General features: G+C 40.2%; 1 protein-coding gene across 2 annotated transcripts in view; it reads left to right on the top strand.

The window, feature by feature from the left end:
* SPOCK1 (SPARC (osteonectin), cwcv and kazal like domains proteoglycan 1) overlaps nt 1-18,848 on the top strand; it is a 558,187-nt gene extending 539,339 nt beyond the window's left edge. The window contains exons 9-12 of one of the 2 annotated variants that reach the window (XM_065873450.1): nt 3,713-3,934; nt 8,331-8,393; nt 17,693-17,830; nt 18,287-18,848. In XM_065873450.1, the coding sequence (XP_065729522.1) occupies nt 3,713-3,934; nt 8,331-8,393; nt 17,693-17,830; nt 18,287-18,477 (614 nt within the window). In that variant the 3' untranslated portion in view covers nt 18,478-18,848. The remainder of the gene's footprint in view (nt 1-3,712; nt 3,935-8,330; nt 8,394-17,692; nt 17,831-18,286) is intronic. The other variant, XM_065873451.1, reaches the window with a different exon arrangement.
* The last annotated feature ends 637 nt before the right edge of the window (nt 18,849-19,485 follow it).

Raw genomic sequence — 19,485 nt, 5'->3', positions numbered from 1 at the left:
CCGCCCTAAGATGCTGTTGTTAAAAGAAACACTAAGTTAAATGTAGACACTGACTTGAAGTATGCCCCAGTTTCAGAAATATTGGAGGAGAGGGAAATGCCTTAGAATCAAGAAAATACTACAACTTAACGTTTTTTAAAGTCTGCTTGCAAAATTATCACGTGCTTAGTACAGTCCTTTTGGAAAATGCATTTAAGTAAAGATACCAAAATAACAAACTACTGTGTATAAAATAGATAAACAACAATATACTATATAACATAGGGAATTATAGCCATTGTCTTGTAATAACTTGCAAAAATACTGAATCACTATGCTGTACCCCTGAAACTAACAAAATATTGTACATCAACCATACTTCAATTAAAAAATGTATAGAAACACAGCCTTTTAACAATTGTAAGCACGTCGTGGCGTGGCATATACTTCAAATGTTCCCTTGCCACGTAGAAAAAAATCTTTATGTCTGTGTGTGTATGTATATACACTCACACACACTTTATAGACTGTCTTATGGCCTTCTTTTATCACCCAGCAATACACTATCTTTCTAGGCTGTTGAATTCTGCCTTGTAATCACTATATAGAATCTCTGTGTATAGATACAACATAATTTATGTAATTAGACCTTTATTTGGGAGCTTTGAAGTTGCTCCTAATCTTCAGCTATTATAAGCAACACGGTAGCAAACATCTTTGATAACTTAGCTCTATGGACGTTAATCAGAGTGCATTTTGTTTTCCATAGATAAACTCCCAGACAAGTGTTCCCTCCGCCATCACTGAACTGGCAGAGACCATACCCAGAGCCTCTCCAGAAGCTGGAGAGAAGACTCAGAGTAGGTCTGCCTGTTTGTACCTTGACAGAGCCTCTCACTGCCTTTAACGCAAAGGCCATTAGGGGAGAGCTCCTGCACACTGTGGCCAATTGGCACAGAACGGCTTAGTCAACAATACAATTGTCGAGCTGCGTGGAGCTTTGCCACAGCCTCTTCTGTGTAGAGATTTTTATATTGATTTGTCAAAATATAAAAACACACGTTATTTCAAGCAGAGAGTATCTCACCCCATCCCTGATGCCACGCTTGTGTGGACAGGATTTCTGAACGTAATGCTCCTGGGTTGAACTAAGTAGGTAAGAAGTGATACTGGTAATTGGTGGGACCCAGAGTTTAACCAGCATCTGGCCTTCAGGCCAAATTAGAATGATCTTCTTAATTTCGGGTTTATCCTTTGCTGTTCATAGCCATCTAGAGATACTAGTAGAGAATGTTGATCCTAGGGGACAATTCTTTCACCAGTTTGGAACTTTCTTACCTTAAGGGAAAGGTAGATTCTGGGAAGCAAATGCTGAGTGTCCAAAGAGTGGGTCCTGGGGTTGTAGTATCTGTGGGAAGGGGGATGTAAGAAAGAGTCTTTCTTTCCATCCCTGCCAAAGGTTTCCTTGGGAGTTTGTGGGCAGTTAATTCACAGGTAGTCTCTAGAAGCTTTTCCCAGGGGTCTTCCAGGAGCCACTGAGGCCCTCGGCTTTCTGAACGACCTTTCAATGAAGAGCAGATTGACGTGAAAGAGCTGCTCCTCGCAGCCTCCAGTCGTGGGAGGTCCCTTCTGCCTCCCAGGGAGCCTGCAAAAGGCCCACCCTTGGCCACAGGCAAATCAAGTCCCTGAAGAGGTTTTTAGGTTGGATGTCCTGAAGCAACTGAAGCCAAGGGATATAAAGGAATGACACTTGGTTAGCCCACGAGGCACAGGAGGGAGAGACGTTTTTGTCAGTCCAGGAGTTCTGAAGGGGAAAACCACGGAACCCTAGAAATGCCATGAGCTCGGGGCCAACCAGAAGGGCTGCTCTGTTCCCCTGGATATCAGATGCAGGTGCCCCTTTTCTAGAGCCTTCCAAATTTGGCACTTCTTTTCAGTGGTCAGTCAGCAGTATTAAAATTTCTCTTTCCTGTGTATTAAAATGGTAATATCCTACAACATTGATGCATACTACATAAAATATTCTGTAGAAAAGTGTGGAGCCATTTAGAGTCAGAGTCAATTATCTTGCTTTATTCAGTCGCCCCTGAGGACATCATCATCACAGAGATTGTTCAGTCATGACCTTCAGTCAAAGAAGAGGCCAGATGATGTTCCATAGTCTCTCTTCTTGAAAATCAGGATCTTTCCTAAGATGTGCTTTAAGATATCAAAAGGTATAAATTTAAAAATGGAAAGATTTTTGTATGTTGGAACAGGTAAGTTAAACTTTGCCGTAGCTAGGAAACTTCTCTCAACAAGTTCTTCTGTTGAGCACTTCCTGTGTGCCTGTACTGGCTTCTGGACAGCCAAGACCCTGTTGTAAAGATGCTACTTTAAAGGGTGGGCACGCTTTGCTCTGTCTTATATCCTGCTGACTAAGCAGAGGTTTCCGGTGAGGCACATAGAGCCTGATGAGCAGGCTCTAGGTTACAACCCTAGAGGGTCAATCGATCCCATCAGGATCCTCAGTGACAGTCACTGTGGCAGCCCTTGCATTGCTCATCCCTAAACTTGGCGCCCAAGCCAACTGGATGTCCTCGGCGTAGGAGGCTCCTGTGTCATGCGAAGCAGAGGCAGCCCTGGGAGAGGAGGGACTGAGAATGTAGACTGAGGGTTGGGCCACCTGGGCTTGAATTCCAGCCCCACAATTGTATGACCTTGAGCAAGTAACTTAAATCTTGAGCTTCTTTTCTGTAATCCATAGGGAAGACAAAGCATCATCTCTTAGGGCTGTTAGAAGGATTCAGTGAGATAATTATAAAATGCTGAGAAGAGTGCCTTCAGTAACACAAAAGAAAAGAAAACCAGTCCTAGAAATCCAGATTATGGAATAATTTAACATTGCCTGGTGCTTTGATTCCGAAAGAAAGATGAGTTTTACATGTGGGGTATGCCTTCTCTGGGGTTTGTCTACAGTACACTCAGTATCCCGAGTGTTAAGCCAAGTGTTATTATTCGAGCGCCTACAGTTTCCACTGTAGAAACAAATAATTCTCTAAGAAAACCAACCCTCCTCCCCGCACCTCGGGAAATAAAAAGAAATAATTTTCTGAGTCATACATGATTCCATGTCATGTATCTCTTGAGGGGATTGCAGAAAAGAAAAATGGGGAACAGAGGCAGGTACCCTGGCTTGTTTTCCCATTAATGTTCAGACTGCTTGGATTGAACAGTCCTTTGGGATATAATCACTGCTTCTGGATTGTACCACATAGTTTCATCTCACTGCCATCCTTTTACGATAGTTCTTTTGTTTTGATTTTTCAAGTAGTTTTTTTTCCTCAATATAAAAGCATAGTTTGCAGTATTATCCGTTAGTCCTCTTACTCACCATGTTTGTACTCTTCCTTTTTCAGGCATCCCCTGTTATAAGCAAGTCTGGTAAATGAAAATCCCTATTTACATCACAGATAAATTAGGATTGGGGATTTATTCCCTTTAGAATATATTCTCCTCAAATGCTGACTTCTGTTTTAGCACATTTTAGACTGTTTCATTTAAAAACCAACCAACCACCACCACATGTTCTGGTAGAAGGCTACTGAGACTGTACCCGTGGAGGGGTAAAGCACCAGGGGAGGAGGTGGAGAGGGTGGGCCCTGGGGCTCCTCTGGGGGCAGAAAGCTGGGGAGCAAGCAGGGCATGAGAGAGCGGGCTTGGTGGCAGCTGAGACATGTCCTTCCCTCTACAGGGTTTGACACCAGCATCCTTCCCATCTGCAAGGACTCCCTGGGCTGGATGTTCAACAAGTTGGACATGAACTATGACCTCCTGCTTGACCACTCAGAGATCAACGCCATCTACCTGGATAAGTATGAGCCCTGTATCAAGCCTCTCTTCAATTCCTGTGACTCCTTCAAGGATGGCAAGCTTTCTAACAATGAGTGGTGCTACTGCTTCCAGAAGCCTGGAGGTAAGGCAGGAGGGAGGTAGGGCCCAGAGGGCAGGGCCACCATGCTGTGCAGGGAAGGGCCCCCTATCATGTCCTGGGGAGATAGACAAGGATCAGCAAGCAGAAAGACACAGCTAGAGAATAAAGCAAATGCTCTTTTCTCCTCATTGACCTCCACTTTCAGCATGGTAGGGAAAACCCAGGAGCATAATTAAGGAGTGTGATATTCCACTCCTCCTTTTAGGAAAATCTTTTAACTGTTGTGCCTCAGCTTTTCCATCTGTAAGACGGGCGTGGAAACCTTTGCTACATAATTCCCAAAGTCAGTGTAAGATCCTTCATGTCTTTGTTTTTTTGTACATTTTCTTCAGATTAGGTCCTTAGGTGTTTCTGTTTGGTTTCAGTAGGAACTCTCTCTATACTAAGACATTAGAATTGGTCTCATCATAGGTATTGCAAATAGTTTTTTTCCCCAAATTGGACTATGTGCGTTTTCGCTAGGGTGAAATTTAAAATTTTAAGATAGTTAGATTTCTCCATCTTTTATTTTGGGCTCCATCTTTTATTTTGGGGCTTCTTAGAAGCCATAAGGCTTACTTTAAGCTTAGAAAGGCATTTCCCACTGTGAGATAGTAAAGCAATTCTCTTCTTTTCTTTAGTACCTTTGTGGGGTTTTGTTTGTTTACAGAAATCTTTTATCACTTTAGTTTTTTGTGTGTATGCAGTCAAGTAGGGTCCCAGTCCCGATCCCTTGAGATGGTTGTCCACTTGCCCATTTGTCATTAATTGACTAACCCATCTTTCTCCCACTAGTTTGAAATGCTTCCTCTATCATATATAAAACTCCTATATGCTCTTTGTATATCTGTCTATTCCTGGGTGCTCTGTCCTACTAATTGACATGTTTTATTATTTAGTGGACCACTCTCTCCTACCATTAACCTTTTTTCAGAATATCGTTATATGTCCTATATGTTTGAACTCTTTGAATTTTATAATCAGTTCATTCAATTAAAAAAAAACTTACTGGTATTTTTTTTAGAATTAGGCAAAATTAGATTAATCTAGAGAGTTGACAGCTATATAATATTGAACCCTTTTATCCTAGAACAGGGTTTGTTTTCACAGCTGTTATACTTCCCTTATGTTTATTGTTGTTGCCAGTATAGACAATCCATTTTTTCCCATTATATTTCCTCACTGGTGATGGCTTCACTATTAAATTTGTCCCCGGCCACCATACTAAATCCTCACTTTATTTATGATGGTTATTCTGGTTGGTTTCCTTGAATTTTTCAGGTGTGCACTCATATTATCTGCAAATAGTGATAGTGTTTTCTCTTTTCAATTTTTGTACCTCATTTCTTTCTAATCACATCAGCTAGTTCTTCCAAATCGATGTTACATAATAGCCATGCTTTTTACTTCAATAGGAATGCTTGTGGTGGTTCAGCATTAAGCTTAATGATAGCTTTGGGCTCGAGTTCATACTAATTCATGTGGCTTTAGCTCCAGGTTGAGGCTGAATGAAGCAAAGCCTCATTGCTAATACACTAATACTTCACCCGGAGGGGTAATGCCAGGGCCCTGAGAGGGAAGTAACTGCCTTAACCACAAGACACAGCTGAGCCCCTGGCCACATGTGATGTCTCCAGATAGGCTGCCCTTTCAGCAACTGTGGGAGGGAGCAAGGACCCACCTATGGAAAAGAAAAGAACAGCATCTAGGAGGAGTTGAGCAAAATAATTTGGTGTCATTCTTTGTTTCTTATTTTGTGTACTTCTCCCATTTTCTTAAGTTAGTTCCTTTATTTTTTTGATAAAGTTCCTACCACCTCCCTTCCTGACCCAGAACCAACTTTGGGAGTTCTATTTACCCTCACCTTTCTTTATTATTTCCTATATTTTTAATGTACATACTTGAGGGTAAAGTTTTCCTCCAAAGTAAAGTACTCCTTTAGCTATAGGCCATGGGTATTCATAGTTTGTATTTTTATTATGGTTAATTTGTAGATATTCTACAGTTAAGGATCTGGGTACCTCTTTGGCCCAATAAAGCTTTGAAAGAGCACTTTTAAACTCTCTTCGTGCTGACTGAGATCATTCTTTATTGCCAAGTTTTAGAAGTTTTTTCAGAAGTTCTCATGGGAATTAGCCTTTGAATGTTTGAAAATATATACATTTCCTTTATACAGAAGCAAAGATGCTAAGTATAAACTTCCTGGAATCATAGTTTGCTCTCTTGATACTTTAATGTTATTCTCCTAGCCCTGGATGTAGTTACTGAAAGAGTAAACCCATACGAACTTTTCTCCCTTTTGGTGGTGATGTACCCATTTTGCCTGGAAGTCAAAAGGATTCTTTACCTTTCACAGCTATGAACTTCCTTGGACATGTTTTAGTTTTGCTCAGGCTACATCAATCACTTTTTCCTGAGACATGTTATGCTCTTTCGAGCTCTAGAATTAAAACTTTTTTGTCCCACGTGTTTAGTCTCTTCTCATCAGTCACATGGACGTTTCACATCAGTTTTGTTGCTTCAGATATAGCCTTCCTTTCTTTAACGGCTTAATTTTCCTCTTTATGTCATTTATATCCTTGAGCTTTTGTATCTGTGCATTAAAATACTTGTAGACGGTCTTTTTTCATTAGAATCTTTGGTAAATATTTTCTTCTCGGCAGCATACATTTTCTGTCACAAGTTTTTCATCTGAAGTTCTTGTTCGCTCCTTTTTCTTGCAGCACTTTTAGTAGGTCTCAGTCTTGATTCATTTCTACTTATAAGTAGAGTTTTTAAAGACCGTTTGAGAAAGGGGCCTGACAATTAGAGACGTTCTTCCTGGGGAACTGGCAGTGTTTATGATAGTGCTGCTCCTTCAGGAGCCGTCTTCTAAATGCCTGAAGATTTTTTTCTCTGTATTTCTTCATAGGGAGATGAGCATTTCCATTTGTACCTACCTCATATGGTGACTGTAAAGATTAAATTAATTAGGAGAAAGTTCCAAAACATTAGCTGGTGCATTCTGAGAATTCAGTGAATGTTCATTATTTGCTATAGATGCTACTTTTTTTTTTTGCGGCACACGGGCCTCTCACTGTTGTGGCCTCTCCCATTGCGGAGCACAGGCTCCAGACGCGCAGGCTCAGCGGCCCTGGCTCACGGGCCTAGCTGCTCCGTGGCATGTGGGATCCTCCTGGACCAGGGCACGAACCCGTGTCCCCTGCATCGGCAGGCGGACTCTCAACCACTGCGCCACCAGGGAAGCCCTAGATGCTACTTTTAATCAATCATCAAAGAAAGATGGAGTTTGGGTCTCTTTTTTGTTGGTTTCAGGTGGTATCTTTCTCCTGTACTCCGAAATCATCTTAAACCCAGAAGTCAAAAACATGTACTTGATAGTTTCTCTCAAGGAATGAGAAGCAAGACCAGGTGGCATTGTGAAATCCGAAGGGTAACAGATGTAAACAGGCACTCAGGTACCTTCTGCAGACTCCACACTTGTACTTACAGAGGTAGGGTAAGTGCTCTGAGAATCCAAATGTCATGGTCTTTGCTGGAGAACCATGAGCAAATAGCAGAGCCACAGCATCTGCAAAGGCCGGTCATAGTAAAATTAAGATTAGTTAAGATTAGTGAGGTCGCCTTTCTTTTTACTTGGAGTGGAAGTCAAAAGGGTACCACACACTTTCATATGCCCTACTTTAGCCCTGTGGCTCCCACTGTATCAGCCCTTCACTTGAGAATGGACAGTTTTGAGCTCGTTTGTAATAACACACGTTTTATCACTGAAGACATGGAGGCTGAGAGGGATAAAGAGACAGGCCCAAAGTACTTACCTAGGAGGTGGCAAAGCCCAGAGTTAAGGTGTCACCCTTCTGTCCCTCTAGATCTCTTCTGTATCTTCATAGTTGTCCCTTGAGGCCTGTGTTTTACTTTCCTGGGGTAGCGAGCCATGAGGTCGGAAGTAGCCATTCTGATCGTCTTTCTATCCTGCAGTAAGACCTGAGGTAGATTAAGTATTTGTCCCAGTCTGTGGATTCAACACACGTCCCCACTAGTAACATTTTATCCTGGTTCTCAGCTCATAGAAGTCTTGGCTGATAAGAGACTTTTTTTCTTTATATAAGGAAGTAAATAATGAAATCACTGACTAGACACTTGGTATTTGCTTGACTGGTTGGTGGGAAGAAAGATTCCTATGCAGTGCAAGTAGCCCCCGAATACTATTTTAAGTACCTAGTGGTATAAAATGTTGTTTTTGTAAAATTAGTGCCACTAAAATGGCCTGAGTTTGTTTTGCTGCATAGCTGCACAGCAGATGAAGTAATTCCACTCCCAGGTGTGTCAAGAGTGAAACCAGTCATTAGCAATCATATCCCTTACCATCTGGAAACTGACTTTCATAAATTATTTTTAGGTCTCCCTTGCCAGAATGAGATGAACAGGATTCAGAAGCTGAACAAGGGGAAAAGCCTGTTGGGTAAGTACCATTTCTTGCCACTCATTTAAACAACTAATTAAACCACCCGTGTCTCTTGCAATATTGAGCACAGCCATGGTTATTCAATTAGGGACCAGTGTTTTGTGAAAGAACTGCCTCCTATTACCCGAGACAGGGCTCTTCCAGGAAGCTGGTACTATGCGGTAGTCCGCAGGACATACTCTGAGGCTGTTAGCTGGCTGAGAAACGCTGCATGCTCCATCAGCGGGAGGAGACGTCAGAGGTCAGCCCACGACCAGTGGGCAGGTCACCGGGCTGAAATCGAGCTAACCCCTCCCTGATCTTGGCTTTTCCTTCTTTCAGGTATGGCCATTAAACGGAGCTCTCAAGGGTTCCTTCCAAGTTAAAATGATAAGCTCTATAAATTCTAGAATTTCCTACATTCTGCAGATCAAGTTGTCCATTCAAGGAGGACGATGAGCCGAGTCCCTTCTAAGTTTATCAGACAGGGTCCAAGGACTCGAGTGCACGTAAACACATTTCTGTTTCATGTGCATGATCACTGGACTCTGTCTCTAGGTTTCTCCTCTTATCTTTTGTCCAAATGTTGAGGTGGAAGCAAGTGGGTTGTGCGAGTGTGTTTTTTCCCTGACATGCAAATCTGTGGCCAAGGTAACAAATGCTGGCTGTTGAAGGTTCCCTTTAGCTCCATACCCTCCTTTCTGCAGCACACAGAACAGGCCGTTGCTGAGACATCAGAGACACATCATTTGTTTGCCCAAAAAAGAGCCTGCACTGCTTCCCTTGCTTTTTAAAAAGAGAGCTGACAGCTACAACACGAATTATTCTTGTTAAACATTCAGAAGCAGGTTCACCCCCTAAACAGCCTGCCATTTATCTATTTTCTTGAAGGAAACGGGCAAGTTTTTTGCAGATTGGTCTGTGAACTCTAGCCATTTCCCTTCATCTGATGTTTGTGCCACTCAAAGTGCATCTTATCTCCTTCCTTCTACTTTTGCAAATTACTTATTTCGCTGGCTTGCCTTAGACTTCCCACTTCTGATAACACCCTTTTCAGCTCACCAAGAACTCCAAAGTCGTTGTGATCTGGACCTGAGTGTAGGTTCTTCTCCAGTGTTGAAGACATAAAAGTATCTTTCTGGATCCCTCTTCCATTGGGCTTTCCTCCAGTGCAAGGACTTGTGTGCTCAATGATCTGATTCGTCCATGTGCGAGGTTATTTTGGGTTTGAGTGATGTGCTTAAGAGAACTAATAGACAGTGCTATTTTTGGATGCATGGATATCTTCTTACTGCTTCATTGATAATGAGATATTATTTTTAAAGTATGTGGCCTCAGATAAAATGTCTCATCTTTTATTTTCCCCAGTTCATAGGAATGAAAGGCCTATCTTTTTCCTACTGTGAATCCCACCTAGTTTTAAAGCTCACTTTACCACATCTCCCCACATAGGGATATTATTCCAGCTGACTCATAAAAATACCATTTATCTGCTTACAAATTATTTTTTGCAGGGGGAAATCTCCTAATATAACACATGTATATTTAGGGGCATTCAGATTCCTAGCAGAGACAAGCAATAACAAATTACAGTCAGTTATAATTACTGCCTACTTAGAAAAAAACGGTAATTCTATTACCTTATAGATATAGAGCAGCACCTGCTTCCTACCAACCTGGGGCCTCAAGCCAGGATATATATTTTTTTTGGGGGGGGGACATCTATTAACTGCTCTTGTTTTCCAACTACAGCTCAAGGAGGAGGATCAGCATTTCCTCACCTTTCTACTTGCTCTCAAAAGAAAGCATCTGCTTTTTTTTTTTCTTTTGTCCTTCCTTCTGTTCCCTGAAGACCAGGGGTGCTGTGCACTGGCTGAGCAACTAAGAGTATGGGCACTACTTCTAATTGCAGCACCAGCAGACTTACCTGTCACTTAGGAGGGATTTTTCTGGGGGCAACTTCCTAGCTGTGATCTTTGAGAACGTGGTCATCTTGGAATAGCTTGGTGAGCAGTTGCTAGAATCAGCTGGATCTGAGGTTACTGTCTGCCATGCCACTCTTCTTTCCAGATCTTTTCTATGAAATAAAATAAAAGGTCAATTTAAAAACACAGTCACTCTCAAAAAAATCACAAATAAAATTAGGCAGTAGAAGCCAGCGGTAAGCAGAAACCTTCATCTTCACATGGCTGATTAATGTTACTACTCATGTTACACTGAGAATTGTCCCATAGTAGATGAGCACACAATCATCAAACACACACACATGCCCCCTAAGAAAAATGAAAACTAAAAACTGTCATAAATATTACCTACAGTTGAGTGTTTGTTAGAAGAGAAAATATTATCTTCAGAGTGCTGAGAGGAAATCACTTTGAACCTAGGATGTTAAATTTATCTCAGTGATCATCCAAGTGTGATGACAGACATATTCTCAAATCACAGATTCAGTAAGCTTACTAACCGTAGACTTACTAAAGGTTTTAATACGCAGAAGACAAACAATACCAGAAGGAATTATTGAGATACAATGCGGAAAAGAAATAAGGCATGCTGCATGCTGCTAAATCTAAACAAATACGAACTACAAAAATGTTTTGATATCAAGGTAGAATTAAAATTTCAGACTGTTGGGGGTCAGTGAGAAAAATGTGATAAAAATGTGTCTGGTTTATTCAGGAATAAAAGAAAATATATAGTTTTTAAACCTATGGAAGACAACCACAGAATGAGGAAAACTTGATCATTTCAACAGAAAGCAGGAAAGGGGGAAGACAGCAAACACAAAATACAGTGGTAGATATAAAAACACACATATCTGTAATCACCGTAAATGTGACTGGGCGAAACTCATTTATTATGAGACAGAGCCTGAGAAAATCTGACAAGAGCAAATACTTTGTTTTCAGTTCTTAAGAGAAAGAGGTATTATTATCTTGCTGAAATGTTACATGTCATCAATTGGTATACCCATAACTTTAAAACAAAATGTAACATTATAACAATTGTAACTATAGATGTAACCAACATAAGAGCACTCAATATATAAGGCAAATACTAACAGACATAAAAGGAGAAATTGACAGTGACACAATAATAGTGGGGGACTTCACCCCACTTTCATCAATGGACAGATCATCTAGATAGAAAATCAATAAGGAAACACAGGCCTTAAATGATATTTATACAGCATTCCATCCAAAAGCAGCAGAATACACAGTCTTTTCAAGTGCACATGGAACATTCTCCAGGATTGATCACATCTTAGGTCACAAAGCAAGCCTCAGTAGAGTTAAGAAAATTGCAGTCAATATCAAGCATCTTTTCTGACCACAGTGCTGTGAGATTAGAAATCAACTATAAGATAAACACTGGAAAAAAGCACAAACATGTGGAGTCTAAACAACCAATGGATCACTGAAGAAATCAAAAAATACCTAGAGACAAATGACAATGAAAACAGGATGATGCAAAAGCAGTTCTAAGAGGGAAGTTTATAGCAATACAATCTTGCCGCAGGAAGCAAGAAAAGTCCCAAATAAACAACCTGACCTTACGCCTGAAGCAACTAGAGAAAGAAGAACAAACAAAACCCAAAGTTAGTAGTAAGGAAAGAAATGATAAAGATCAGAGCATAAATAAATGAAATAGAAACAAAGAAAACAATAGCAAGGATCAATAAAACTAAAAGCTGGTTCTTTGAGAAGATAAACAAAATGGATAAACCCTTTGACTCATCAAGAAAAAAGTGGAGAGGATGCAAATCAATAAAATTAGAAATGGAAAAGTTACAACTGACACCACAGAAATGCAAAGGATCCTAAGAGACTACTACAAGCAATTATATGCCACTAAAATGGACAAAATCTTAAAAAGAATGGAAGCTTCTAAGACTGAACCAGGAAGAAATAGAAAATATGAACAGACCAATCACAAGCACTGAAATTGAAAGTGTGATTAAAAAATTCCCAACAAACGAGTCCAGGACCAGATGGCTTCACAGGTGAATTCTATCAAACATTTAAAGAAGAGCTAACACCCATCCTTCTCAAACTCTTCCAAAAACTTGCAGAGGAAGGAACATTCCCAAACACATTCTATGAGGCTACTGTCACCCAGATACCAAAACCAGACAAAGATACCACAAAAAGGAAAATTACAGGCCAATATCACTGATGAATATAGATGCAAAAATCCTCAACAAAATACTAGCAAACTGAATCCAGCAATACATTAAAAGGATCATATGCCATGGTAAAGTGGAGTTTATCCCAGGGACACAAGGATTTTTCAATATCCACAAATCATTCAGTGTGATACACCATGCTAACAAAGTGAAGAATAAAAACCATATGATCATGTCAATCTCAAACTCCCAGTCTATCCCTCCCCCACTCCCCCTGGTAACCATAAGTTCATTCTCTAATTCTGTGAGTCTGTTTGCTTTCTAAATAAGTTCATTTGTATAGTTTTTTTTTGGATTCTGCAATATAAAGCAATATCATATGATACTTGTCTTTCTCTGTCTGACTTCACTTAGTATGATAATCTCCAGGTCCATCCATGTTGCTTTTCAATGGCTGAGTAACATTCCATTGTTTCCATATATCACTTATATGCAGAACCAAAAAAAATGATACAAACGAACTTATTTACAAAACAGAAGCAGACTCACAGACACAGAAAAACTTATGATTACCAAAGGGGAAAGGTGGAGGTGGGGAGGGATAAACTGGGAGTTTGGGATGGACATGTATACACTACTACATTTAAAATAGATAACCAACAAGGGTCTGCTGTGTAGCACAGGGAACACTGCTCAATATTCTGTAATAACATAAATGGGAAGAGAATTTGAAAAATAGATACATGTATATGAATAACTGAATCACTCTGCTGTACACCTGAAACTTCCACAACATTGTAAATCAACCATAGTCCAATATAAAATAAAAAATTTTTAAAAAGAACACACACACACACAAAGTAACAGAACTGCAAGGAGGAGTTGTCATATCTATAGCCTAATCAGAGACTCTAATAATATACCTCTTCTTGAAAACTTACAGTTCAAGTATACAAAAGAAGAAATGAACAACATAATTCATTAGCATTTTTATAGATGTATTCCTATTTTATATATGTATTCCTATTCATTAGCATTTTTATATATGTATGTGTACATAGGCATAGAATAGACAGTCTGTTCAAACACACATGACATTTGTCATGGACTACACAAAAGAAAACTAAAACTAAACACCTCAAAAAAGTATCATAGATGATATTCTCTACAACACAATACAAACAGAAGTAAAAAATGAGGTTACACAACCTTATATGTCTGGGTTTTATTTTTTAAATAATTAGTCAAAGATGAAATAAAGTGAAACTACAAAACATTTAGACCTGAATGAAAATGAAAGCACTATGTGCCAAAAACAGAGAAGCAACTAAAATGAAACTTAGAGGAACATTCGTAGCTTCAAATGCATTTCTGGAAAAAAAAAAAAAAAAAAAAAACAACTAAAATTTCAAATCCAAAAGCTATAAGGACAACACAGTTAAGACTAAAGCAAAAAGAAATCAAATAGACAAAACTTTGACAATGTGAAAGCCTCAAACAGTCTCATGAATTTAAAAATGGGCTGTAACCTCAGATATAGATGAATAGTATAAATCTGTAGTTCTCAAACTTCACAGTTTGAGAACTACAGAAACCCCTGGAGAGTTTATTAAAGCATAGTTTGCTGGGCCCCACTCTCAAAGTCTTTAATTCAGTAGGTTTGAGGTGGGCTCAAGAATTGGCTTTTCTAAGCAGTTTGCTTCCCACTGATGATGCAGCTGCTGGTCCTGGGCCCACACTTTGGAAACCATTGCTATAAACCAACTTACAGCAATTACAAAAACCTAGTTGAAAAGGATACTCTGAGTATGGGTCATGAAGAAAAAGAAGACCCAACAGGATTAAAAAAAAAAAAAAAAAAACATTAATTTTAAATCAAAATACTACTGTCACCTCCTAAAATAGGCACCAGGCCCAAAATATTTTTATGGGTGAATCCATGGAAGAGATCATTCTCATTTTATACAAAACATCTGGAGTACAGAAAAAGAAAAATACCTGAATCACTTTACAAATTAGTTGCTTTGATACAGAAATTGAAGAAACAAAACTATATGCCTCTATCACTTAGTAACATAGATGCAAAAGGATCAGAAAATTGAATCCAATATATCACGACCAAGTAGTACTTATTCCAGGAAAGCAAAGATATATTTTTAAAAATTGTGCCACTCATTAAAAGCATATAAAGGATAAAAAAATCCTGTGATTCTCTCAAGTATTAATGTTATTGAATCAGGAAGGAATAGAAAATCTGAACAGACCGGTTACTAGTGAGGAGATTGAATCAATAAGCAAAAATCTCCCAAGAAAGCAAAGACCAAGAGCAGATAGCTTCACTGGTGAATTTGACCAAATATTTTTTTTTTTTTTTTTTTTTTTTTTCGGTATGCGGGCCTCTCACTGTTGTGGCCTCTCCCGTTGCGGGGCACAGGCTCCGGACGCGCAGGCCCAGCGGCCATGGCTCACGGGCCCAGCCGCTCCACGGCATGTGGGATCTTCCCGGTCCGGGGCACGAACCCGTGTCCCCTGCATCGGCAGGCGGACTCTCAACCACTGCGCCACCAGGGAAGCCCTGACCAAATATTTAAAGAAGAATTAACACCAATCCTTCTCCAACTCTTCCCCAAAACTTCAAAGGAGGGAACACTCCCAAACTCATTTTATGAAGCCAGCATTACCTTGATACTAAAGCCAGAAAAAAAAACACTACAAGAAAAGAAAACTACAAGCCAATATCCCAGATGAATATAGATGCAAAAATTCTCTAGCAGCACATTAAAGGAAGATGTAAAATTTTCTTTGTTTGCAGATGATACAATTTAACCAAGGAGGTGAAAGATCTCTATGCTGAAAACTGTTAAGACATTGATGAAAGGAATCCTATATTCATGGATTAGAAGAATTAATATTGTTAAAATGTCTATATTACCCAAAGTCATGTATAGATTCAAAGCAATTTCTATAAAGATCCCAGTAGCATTTTTACAGAAATAGAAACACAATCCTAAAATTTATATGAAAGCACAAAACCCCCAAATAGCCAAAGCAACTCTAAGAAAGAAGAAAGAAGAACACTTCCTGATTTCCAGCTGCATTATAAAGCTATAGTCAACAAACAAGGTTGTACTGGCATAAAAATAGACACATAGAGTAACAGAACATAATTGAGAGCCCAGAAATAAACCCATACATATACAATCAACTAATATAGTCAAAAGACAGTCTCTTCAATAAATGGTGCTGGGAAAATTGGATATACACATGTAAAAGAATGAAACTAGACCCCTTACACCACTCACAAAAATTAACTTGAAATTGATCAAAGACCTAAACGTAAGACTGGAAACAATAAAACTGCTAGAAAAACACATGGGAAAAAAGCTCTTGACATGGGCCTTAGCAGTGAGTTTTTGCATATGACACCTGAAACACAAGCAACAAGATCAAAACTATGTGGGACTACAGCAAACTTAAAAGCTTCTGTGCAGCAAAAGAATCAAAAAAACGAAAAGACAACCTACGGAATGAGAAGAGATATTTGCAAACCATATATCAGATAGGGGCTCATATCCATATATGTCAAGAACTCATACGACTCAATAGCAAAACCAAAACAAACCAAAAACTCCACAAATGATTCAATTTGACAAATGGACAAAGGAACTGAATAGACATTTTTTCCAAAGAAGATAATCAGATGGTCAACAGGTACATGAAAAGGTGCTCAGCCTCACTAATCATCAGGGAAGTGCAAATCAAAACCACAATAAGAAACGTAGTAAGGTAGATAGCTGGGGGGAAGCAGCCGCAAGGCACAGGGATATTAGCTCGGTGCTTTGTGACAGCCTGGAAGGGGTGGGATGGGGAGAGTGGGAGGGAGGGAGACGCAAGAGGGAAGACATATGGGAACATATGTATATGTATAGCTGATTCACTTTGTTATAGAGCAGAAACTAACACACCATTGTAAAGCAATTATACCCCAATAAAGATGTTTTAAAAAAAAAAAAAAAAAAAGATATCAGGTCCTGCCTGTTAGAATGGCTATCATGAAAAAGACAAGGGATAACAAATGTTGGCAAGGATGTGGAAAAAGGAGAACCCTTGTGCACTGTTGCTGGGATTATAAATTGGTGCAGCCCTATGGAAAACAGTATGGAGGTTCCTCAAAAAATTAAAGATAGAACTACCATATGATCCAGAAATTCTGCTTCTGGGAATATATCTGAAGGAAATGAATATACTATGTCAAAGAGATATCTGCACACCCATATTCATGGCAGCATCATTTACATTAGCCAAGATGTGGAAACAACCTAAGTGTTCATCAACGGATGAATGGCTAAAGAAGTTCATATATGTATATATATATATATATATATATATATATATATATATATATATATATATATGAACAGAACATCATTCAGCCAGAAGAAAGAAGGAAATCCTGCCAATTGTGATGACATGGATGGACTTTGAGGGCATTATCCTAAGTGAAGTAAGTCAGACAGAGAAAGAAAATACGGTATGATCACTTGTATGTATAATCTAAAAACAAACTTTGAGATTGGTGGTAAACACAGGCAGAGTATGGGCAGTGGGAAAATTGGATGAAGGTGGTCCAAAGGTACAAAGTTCCAGTTATAAGATAAATAAGTACTGGGATATAACATACAACGTGATATCTATAGTTAACACTGCTGTATGGTAGATGTGAAAGTTGCTAAGAGTAAATCGTGAGAGTTCTTCTCCCAAGGAAAAAGACTTTTTTTTTTTTTTCTATATGAGATGATGGATGTAAACTAAATTTACTGTGGTAATCATTTCACAATATATAAGTCAAATCATTGTGCTATACACCTTAAACTTATCCAGTGCTGTGTGTCGATTATATGTCAATTACATTTCAATAAAACTGGAAAAACTTCTGAAATAAAAAGTTATTAATAAGAGTAGAACCACAGGGAAAAAGAGAACTCATCCAAGAAGGAATCCTATCTAACCTTGAGCAAGTCCTAGGGCCCTGTAATTTTGATTAGGTAATAACCAAGCATGCCTTTCTTTCTTGCTGGCTTTGCAGTAAATACCCTGTCTGATGTGTGAGCCCTCTTGTCTGTTTTTGAGGGCATTAACTCTGAGTATCTGTGCACTTCTCTGATTCAAGTTGGACCTCTCGTTCTCCCAGGAGCACTCATACCTCGGTGTAATGAGGAGGGCTATTACAAAGCCACACAGTGCCACGGTGGCACAGGGCAGTGCTGGTGTGTGGATAAATACGGGAACGAGCTAGCTGGCTCCAGGAAACAGGGTGCTGTGAGCTGTGGTGAGTAAGGCCTGCTGCATCAGCCCCCAATGACCTCTGGTGACTTAGAGGTACTCACTGTATGAGGATCTGGGCAGAAGAATTTGTAGAGGTCGTTATGGTCTACAGTGAGTGAGTTTACAATGGAGATAAAGTAACCCTGAAATCACATGAGATAATGCATAGCTAGTTTTCCGAGTGCCAGGAGCTCACTATGGCCAATGAACTGGACAACCGTTTTTGACAGTCAGAAACGGTTGCAGGCAAAGAGTGACTCAGATAGACCTCCCAAAAAGGTAGAAACATCTCAAGAATTCTGGGGCTCATATCAGAATAAGGCTTGTGGTCCGTGCCAGGTAGACAGGGAGGCTCTCATGTTCAGAAGGTAAATTGCATGATTTTGCCCTACAGTTAAGGAAGTCGTGAGGCATAAGCAGAACCTAACCTCAGATCTTTTCTTCCTTCTTAATGTTTCAGAAGAGGAGCAGGAAACTTCAGGGGATTTTGGCAGTGGCGGCTCTGTGGTCCTGCTGGATGACCTAGAGGATGAATGGGAGCTGGGACCAAAGGACAAAGTGGGGAAGCTGCGGGTGCACGCCCGAGCAGCGACGGAGGACGATGAGGACGAGGGCGACGAGAAAGAGGACGAGGTCGGGTACATATGGTAGTTCCCACGAGGAGGAGGACACGAGGTTGGCACAACACTGCAAGTCACTTCCTGTTCCTGCATTTGTATCTAAGACTCCACGGCACATGGTCTCTTCTCCATTGTTGCCCTCTCTACCCAACCTAAGGTTCGGAAGACAACTCCTTGTTCCCGGAGCATTTTGCATACGGCGTGTGGGAAAAAGGGTGTTGTGTTTTGTTTTTTAGACAGGGGAAGGCTGGCTGAATTAGAGCCTCCTTCCCTCCTGTGAGTTTTTTGCAACAAGCATGTGATTTATGTGGCATTCTGACAGTGCAGGGAGCCCCTACCCTCAAACGTCAAAGACCCTTTGCGATCACCGACACTGGTGGTTAGTACAGCATGGTTCCCGGCCTTACCGTGTCTAAGTGCTTTTCTTGTGTCCTGTAGATGTTGTGGAAAACACACTGCACTGTACCTTGTTCCCACTGCCCCCCACCACCCCTGGTGTCTATTATTACAAATCAGTTTTTCACATTACTCAATCTGGCTTCCTACAAACAACAGCCTTAATTCAGTCAAGAGTCCCTTTGGGGAACTGATCTCCTTTATTAGAAAAGGTGTCTGGATGCCTCTCTCTGTACGTACATAAACATGGAAGTACGTACAGAAGAGACTATACACACCTCTCAGAAAAAAAGGGTTTGGGTATCTATTAAAAACTCATTTGAAAAACAATTACACATTTGTCAGCTTGTCCAGACCTGGATCATCATTTCTGGAATAGGAAATGTGTATCAAAGTCCTTTTTTGCACTAACAGTTGGCACTTGTAGCCTGCAGACTGAGGAGGCTGCTTCTGTCTGTGGCAGCAGAGTTACTGGAAGCCTCTTTGATTTGGATAAGCCTCTGTCTGCCTAAATTGCTTTCCTCGCAGAAGCCATGCGACTCCCACGTGGGCAGCTTCACAAGCCATCTCTCTCATTTCAGCTCAAGCGCCCCTGGGGCTTGCAGCAGTCCTGTCTGCGGCAGGCCCCTCCCTTCCTACCTAC

This window comes from Phocoena phocoena, chromosome 3, assembly GCF_963924675.1.
Source record: "Phocoena phocoena chromosome 3, mPhoPho1.1, whole genome shotgun sequence".
Classification (NCBI taxonomy): Eukaryota; Metazoa; Chordata; class Mammalia; order Artiodactyla; family Phocoenidae; genus Phocoena; species Phocoena phocoena.
This window is presented reverse-complemented; position numbering and strand designations above follow the sequence as displayed.